This window comes from Monopterus albus, unplaced genomic scaffold, assembly GCF_001952655.1.
Source record: "Monopterus albus unplaced genomic scaffold, M_albus_1.0 scaffold1.1, whole genome shotgun sequence".
Classification (NCBI taxonomy): Eukaryota; Metazoa; Chordata; class Actinopteri; order Synbranchiformes; family Synbranchidae; genus Monopterus; species Monopterus albus.
Window position 1 is genome coordinate 225,133 of NW_018127881.1, and position 8,138 is coordinate 233,270.

At 42.0% G+C, this 8,138-nt stretch overlaps 1 protein-coding gene across 1 annotated transcript in view; it reads right to left on the reverse strand.

Annotated features, from left to right (window-relative positions):
- The window catches only part of megf6b (multiple EGF-like-domains 6b), a 64,780-nt gene that overhangs the window by 55,860 nt on the left and 782 nt on the right, over nucleotides 1-8,138 (reverse strand). The window contains exons 2-3 of the mRNA XM_020602037.1: nucleotides 4,139-4,273; nucleotides 3,359-3,468 (exon numbers count right to left, since the gene is read on the reverse strand). Of these exons, the coding sequence (XP_020457693.1) occupies nucleotides 3,359-3,468; nucleotides 4,139-4,248 (220 nt within the window). The 5' untranslated portion in view covers nucleotides 4,249-4,273. The remainder of the gene's footprint in view (nucleotides 1-3,358; nucleotides 3,469-4,138; nucleotides 4,274-8,138) is intronic.

The window sequence follows — 8,138 nt, forward strand, 5'->3', positions numbered from 1 at the left end:
GAATGTACATCCCTGCTTCTGAGACATGAGACACAGGGTTGTTGGCAGCTACCCATGGCATTTCTGGGCTGCTCCATCCTGTGCACTGTTTAAACTTCATTGAAATAAGTCCTTAATGTGGCATGCAGCGGGGGATAAAACCCACTCAGATGACACTGAAGTCTTCAACTCTATTACAAAAACACCTAAGAGTATTAGCAGTTTTCACAAAAATAAGAAATGGTGCAGGGGCCAGCGACTCACGCCGAGAAACGGAAAACCAACGAGCAGGTGTCACCCTCACAGCTTCTGAAGGGGATGACCACAGCAACACAGAGGCAGCCCTGTCTTGTTTAGGGTCCACTCTGTTTAACCCCCAGAGGGAGACCACATTTAGGGCAATTCACAGACACAAAGCCTGAACTCAGGACCCCGTTTGGTGCCGTAACTGGTATGGGCAGAGATGAACACTGTATTCTGAGGCAATGAGTTATGTTTTGCATTTCAAAGCGTTTTTCTAAAATCCAGACCTAGCTATGTCAGATCTCTGACAGGTTTCTTTGAAAGACTTAAATATTATTTGAGCTAAACACTAGGATGGTTTGACAAAGGAAGCACAATAATGCACGGCAAGAATGCACAGCAAGAATGTTTTAAGCCCCTTTCCACCGCCTGGTACCGGCTCAACTTGACCCCCCTTATTTGTGTTTCCTTCGGTCAAATGTTGGGGATAGTACCTAGTACCATTTTTGGTTCCAAGCGAGCAGAGGAGGTTTGTTCTAAGTTATGTCTACTCACAGGACATACAGGAACAGCACATTAAGTTTACTTTACAACAAGCCACCAGTGAGAGTTGCATGCTCTTTAACTTAACATGGACAACACAACACAAACCTTGATCTGTTCATGTTTACCTGTTTGACAGTAAGTAGCATGTTTCATGACACACAAGCACACACTAAAAGACCACCCATGGCTAAATAAGAGGACCATTTCCTCATTCCTCTGGCCATGGGGCCCATTTCACGTGAAGCTACCTTCACCAGACTGGTCCCATCACAAAAGGAGGCCAGTGTCTATTCAGCAGTTAACGAGGACGACAAAATGGAGGAGCCATTTGTCCCTGCTCCTTAACCTCTGGCACAAAGCTCACTGTCGCCAATCAATCAATCAACATAACTGTTCGATTCCACTCCCGGCTGACCCTGTCCGTCCTCACCTGGCCAAGTGGCTGGCGTAAATGGCTTAACTCAGTGACTGAGAGGCTGTCCAATGGGTTTAAGTGGAGGAAGTCACCAACACAAAGTTAAGAGCTCTTCAGCTTCAGGAGAACCCGATGGTCAATGAGCCAACAAAATCACTCTAGTTGCACTCAGATGGTTGGTGGTTTCAAAGACTAGGTTCCGTCTCCACAAGTGACCTGACTAAAACTTTGACAAGATTGTAAAAACTCTGAATACATGTGTTCCTAAAATCTGAAATAGAACCCACATCTATTTTGGTAACAGTTTTTTTTTTTTTTTTGAGCAAAAATGTTAACCATTTTCTGGAACCAGCTTCTACAATGAAAAGGATTTTGCAAGCATGTCTCCCACAAAAACCAGTCTGGACTAAATGATTAATTGATTTTACAAATTACGCAACAATGAAAGTAACCATTAGTTGCAGCCCTAAACCTGCTTTTCAGCAGAGAAGCATATGTACATGGTGAAAGAACCGCCTTTAAAATTGTCTTCAACTTGACTCTTCACTTGGAAAACAAAAACTGGATATTTATAAACTTCTGAAGAACTTTGAATCAATGCTACTGTGTCAGTGGAAAACTCATAAACCCTTAAAATGATCTGATAGTAGTCTGAAGTGGATATGGAAAACAGAAGAGAGGGGGTCAAAATAGTAGAATAAAATGTGAAATGGACCAGATGTTTTCTTTGTTGTGGCATATTCTTCGTCCAAATATGTGCTAATGCTGCAAAGAAACAACTCAGTGCTTGAACTGCAAAACTCAGAGGACATCAACATCTGCACAATGGGTGGATGAACAAAAGGAAGGGCAAAGTTGAAAGCCACTTCCTATCCACTGTGTATGCTGTATTGACACCATGATTAGACCCTCCATTTTGCTCAGCTGCCTCACAGTGGCCACAGGTCATTAGCCTAATTGCATTACACTGACATTTTATTAGGCTGCACACAGCGAGAGAAAGAGGGTGGAGAGACAAGCATCAAAAAGAAACCTCAAAGTGCCAGACACTAAATCACCATCTCTAAACAAAGTATTCTCATCTTTTCCCTCATTTGGGGAGTTTTCAGAGGATTTACTAAAGCAGTACATTTTGCAAAGCAGGTTTTCCTTTTGGATGTCAGAGATGCTGTTGAAAACAGCCCCACTGATTACAATGTGTTGACTGAGGTACAGTACAGATAGTTGCATAGCAAAGTGCACAGGCGTGGGAGAGGGGGGCTTGTGTGTGAGCTTCCTTTTATCCTGGTTCAATGGCTGAGAGAAAAGGGTGATTAGTTTGTCCCATCTCAAAGTGCTGCCACGTCTTTGGTTACAGAGATAAAAGCCTCGCCTCTCGACGAACGAAAGCAGCCACTGTCGCACAAAAAGAGGAAAAAAGTCCCCCATCAAATAAAGCGAGGCGAGACAATGGGCAATACTGAGGAATGTCTCTTTAAGAGTGTTTTAAAACAAACCTGGCTTATTGAGAGCAGACGGTGTAATGCACCATTGTATCATTTAACACTGCAACATTCACCCTGGAAACAAAGGGCTCTTTGAAGAGAGAGCATAGATGCTATAATAAGACACTGATGACACAGGCTCATCCAAGAGATCTTCTCACACACCCCAACCCAGCCACTTCCCTACAGAGAGTAATATGGCTGGACTAGGGGTGTAAGGGCGGACCATCAAGCACACAGAGCGTTTCCAGGTGAGGATAGGGAAATGGAAGCTTTCTGGTCAATCTTCCAGCCAGGGGACAAACTGTTTACAGGAAGGCTTTGCAGGCTATGTGCTCGGGATCAATGGGTGTAAAAATCCCATCAAAAAAGGCTTCTTGGTCTCAGCAGTGTGGAGCCAAGTTTATCCACAATGAGATAAGCTGACAGCCACTGTGACCATCAGAACTATTTGTCCATAGACCCGTGGATTGTTATTACAGCAGCGAGATTCATTTATTTTTCATTGTTCTTTTTGTGAAAGTCAGTAAGTATTCCTGCCAGTTTGAACCATCCTTCCTCCTGCTGAGTCAAGAAAATATATATTGCCTAATAATAAACACACCCACCTGCACATTTAGTTTTAAACTAAAGAAAATTTCTTTTTGCATTTTATATGGAATAGAAACATGTATGAAATGACGACACTTACGATACAGACACCCGGCTTCTCCGTTAAGCTGAGACCATCCAGGGCAGCACTTGTACACAGTGCGATAATCCTGTCTGTACACTTGTCTGTATGCCGTGTAGTATGCTGTCCTGTTAACATAAATATTAGATTAAAAACTGGACAAATCTAAAAATAATGAAACACTACAAGAAATGACAAAATGCAATGGAAAGAGCATATACACGTGCTGAGGGATTATACAGCAATATTTTATACATATACCTTGTTTCATGAGACTGAATACTGAAGGATTAGGAAAAACTAAGATGCATTGTGATCAAACGACTCCGAGCCTTTTAGATAACACTCAGTATAATACTCAGTCAACATTTCCCAGACATTTTAAGGCACCTTTTTAAAGTATGAGGGTGGCAGACTCTACTTCAGAGAGCTGCGCCTATCCCTATACTTTGAGACGCCATTCACTGCTCTACAGTCATTACACACTGTGGAAACACACATTTTGTTTAGAGCAAGTAATTGTGGCCTTGTCTGCCTTCAAAACAAGCTTTGTAGCATGGTATACAACCTGGAGAAAGCAAGTGTCAGCGGTACATTGAGAAACTCCTGAAACTAATAAAACTTTTGCATGACTCATGGTGACTGCAAAAACCATTTATTAATGCTCGTCTGTGGCCAGGGCTTAATCAGCAAAGCACTACAAGCCCTGCAGGGGAAGCTGGAAATGTCTGTGTGACAGATTCAGAGGTTCCAACTACAGAAACAAAGTAGAAGATACAAACGAGGTGTATTACTCACCTCCTCTCGTATCCCATGCACCATGACTGTCCCACACAGCCTTGCTTCCACACTTTAACCATGCGTGTGAAGGCCTGAACGCACGGCTGCCTCTGGGCGACCAGCGTCATCTCCCTCTCCACACACACATTGGGCCTGAAACAAAAACAGTAGTAAAATTACTTGACAGGTCAAAATGTTGAGCCGTTTTTACACATGTACAAAGGGCAGCAGGGCAATTCCTCATACACAGATGGTCAAATCTTACAAGGGTATTTTCTACTTGACAAAAGTGTAATGCCTGTTGAGGTGCAAGCCTGCTTATGATGTCTGGTTTTGGTATCTGTAAAGATTAAAAGGAGAGTTCCTCACATTACATTTTAAAATACTGAGCTACAAAGCACAAAATAATACCCGCAGTTCAACTTAAAGTGAATATTTTTGTGTTACCAGAAAGTGTTTTAGGGGCTGCTTCTACTCAGGAGAAACCAGACAAGAAAAAAAAGCATATAAGCAAAAAAAAACAAAAAAAAAACCTGTTACCATTTCACTGAACAATATTTTTACAATAAAGAAAAAAAATGCCACAATTTTCAGGGCTATTCACATGAAACATTTACTGTGCAGTGATTTCACTGGAAGTTCAGCAGAAAATGCATGTTTTCACTTGTATGTATGCGACTGAATGTCAGCAGAAAATGAGAACAGTTAACATTTTTTTACCCCAAGGTATAATACAGTAAGCCTTCAACTGTGATGTACTGGGCACATAAGAAAACCTGTATTATAAGTGGCAGGTAACAACAGAAACTCTTCTCACATAATTTAAAGTTCCTTATTATTTTGTGGTTTAAAATGACTCCTAACTGAGCGGCTCTTTCTTTGGAAGGACATAAAACAAACAGCATCTGACAAGTCAGGAATGCAGCACAGACCATCCACATGAATCCAATATACAGTATAATCATGTCAGTTACAGTGATGCCATGCAGTGAAGACCATGATGAGAGTGCACAATAGTCTACCAAATTGAATTCCCTGCATTTTCAGAATAGATCTGTCACCCAGCTGCTGTTTGATCCCTTTGAAACAAGAGGAAAATACTTCACAAGGCTGCATCCTGCCTCAGTCTTTGACACAAGTTTATGCATGTGCAGATGAACCAGCAGTTGTCTAACACTCCAACTTCAAAGAAATACTGTAAAACATCTAAGGAAAAATTAAAAGTTAACATCACCCCTACTGAATGTGTGACTGATAAATCCAAGCACTGCAAATAGCCTATAAACAATAAAACACAGGAAGGAGGTTACTCACATATAAGGTTGGAGATTGTTGGAGATATCCAAACGCAGTGCACTAGCATTTTTAATAAATAGTAGTAAAAAGGAAAAAACAACACTAATCATTTTCCTCTTCTTCTATTACACTACGTAATGTTTTAAAACATGTCAATTACTCACAAATTCATCCATGAGTATAACTCATACATTTCCCGAACAAAGTCTAATAAACAAAAAATGTACTTAGAAATGCGCGCAGTTCATTTGAAGAACCCTAAAACGCGTGTAAGCGATATTCTGTGTGGAAATGACCAGCGCGATCCAAAAATGACGCAGCCATTGACATGCAGTGTAGTTTCCTCGCCCTGAGCCGCTGTGACACCGACCGCAAACCGCAGCTCACCTTCGCTGCGTCAGTGCAGATGTTAGACTGGCGGCCAGAAACTCGTGGAGCGCTTTCTGTCTCCCTACATAAACTTGGTAATGATGGCAGGGGTTTAGGGGGGTGGAGGATGCAAATATCTACTACTGAAGCTTTCAGCGACTTCTGAAATCCACGCAATAGCAAAGTGCACTGACGGAAAGAGATTTTATTTGGAGCTTTAGCAGACGCATCAAACTCTTCTGTTGGCCGTGCTTTTTGTGCGCTCTCGAGAAATCTGAAGTTGCATAGAGGGATGCATTTATACAAAGGCTTTTTATAAGGGGATTTTCTCCAACCATGTTTTTATTTGGTTCAGTCAACAAGTGATGAAGAAAAGCGCAAGGCATCTACACTTAGCATAATGCAAACCATGGTACACATGGCCATGTAGGACACGGAGTAATATACTATCCTCTGAGGAGCAACGGGGGATGTTTGGGGTTGACTTCAGGGATGAGGAGGCCTGAAGCAGCTAGTTGTCACCCTGCAAGGCAAGCAGCTGATGGTGAGGTCAAAGGGTCAGCCGCCAAGACTGACTACTGCTGCTCTCTAAACAGAGCGTTCATTGCACGCATGTGTGTTCATAACCCCAAAGAGTCTCGGGTCACCACTGTCTGTGCACCCTCCCAGAACATCAGATACAGCATGTTGTTCTAATTAGATCACTGGTTTTCAGACATATCGGAGCTCATCCAAGATGTATGGGTTATTTCTGAACCATAAAAAACCTACAGCCATAGCTGGATTAACCTGTGTGGAAGCCACAGAGTAAAAATATGCTTCTGGGACCAATCAGACCACATGGCAGGTTCACTGTATACACAGACACCAGACATGAGTAATATGAAAATTACCTTTACACCAACTTTGATGCAATACATCAAATGTAAAATAACTACAAACATTTAAATAAGAGCTCTAAACCCTCAAAACTGCCTAAAGCAGCTGATAATGGACTGAGGCAAATTGCTAAACATGGTGCTTTAGAGGGACCCTTGGGGTCAGGGGTCATAAGGCAGTTGCCCACTTTGCCTGATTGGTAATCCAGACTTGAATCAAAGACCACTTCAGTGTTGCTGAACAACTGTTGCAAATAACACCACTACAATGAAATCTTAGCCATGTAGGAAAACCCCCTAATCTTCACCAAAGGGTTTAAATTGCTTAAATTGAATTGTCATCTGTGTGGCAGTTGCACTGTGTATCATTTTTAAAATTTGTTTGGCGATTTGACATACTAAAACACAAGTAATATAAAAATGGCCATGGGTCCTGCACTGTTACCACATAGAATCGAGCGCACGTGTCTAAGACGGGGCCTTTATCAATACATTTTAATGTACTGTATACTCATCAACAAAGTTCCACTTAATTAAATTATCCCAATTTAAGTTGCAGCAACCCTTTTACAGAGCAATTCCACTGTAGATATACATCTTGGACTCTGGCCAGAATGGGTTGGGGAACATGTGTGAGAGGAGGGGTTTAATAAGGACCCCATGCAATTTTTGCCTCTTATTGCGGGTCAACCCAGCCTTAAGGGGGGTAGGCCTATAATCACAAAAAACTCATATGCGTGCCTCTTAAGTTACGATTACAACACAGGGAAAACCAAACAACTCTGTCAGACTTGTCAGCTCATTGTACATGTGACCAAACAAAGAAAATGCACTTTTACCATACAGCCCTGCACGGACTAAGCTCACTGCAGGAGCAGGAGGACCTCATGAGCACCTTATTGTAAAATTGATGAATGCTGACACCTCGTGGTTAAATATAAAAATTACATGCCACATCTAGCCTGACAAGTGCCCTACATATGAATCAATGAAGATACTTGATCAAATATTAACTTTCATGTCTAAACCGTCAATAAACAGCCACAGACACCGAACTTTGCACTAACTCAACTGCAGCCAAGCAAATAAGTCAAGAAGCCAGTTATAGCCTATTGCACTACATGCTCCGTTTTATACCGAGGAAGCAACTTTACGACACTCTTCCTTGAAACATGTCGTCTGGTGCTAAGTGTCCGGTGTCCGTGTTGGGAACTATGCCGTTCGGTAGCCGAGCTGACGCTGAACAGACGGAGATGGTGAAGACTTTCTTGGACAAGGGACACAGTCATGTGGACACAGCCTTCATGTACATGGATGGGAAGTCAGAGAAGGTCATAGGGGACATGAATCTTCCTAAGACACGTACTACAATTCATATCCTAAATACTAACTTCTCATAAGCGAATCAATCAATCAATCAATCACTCTGGTCCTCCAACCTAAGGTTATCTGCTGATTGTCACTTGGCACCCACT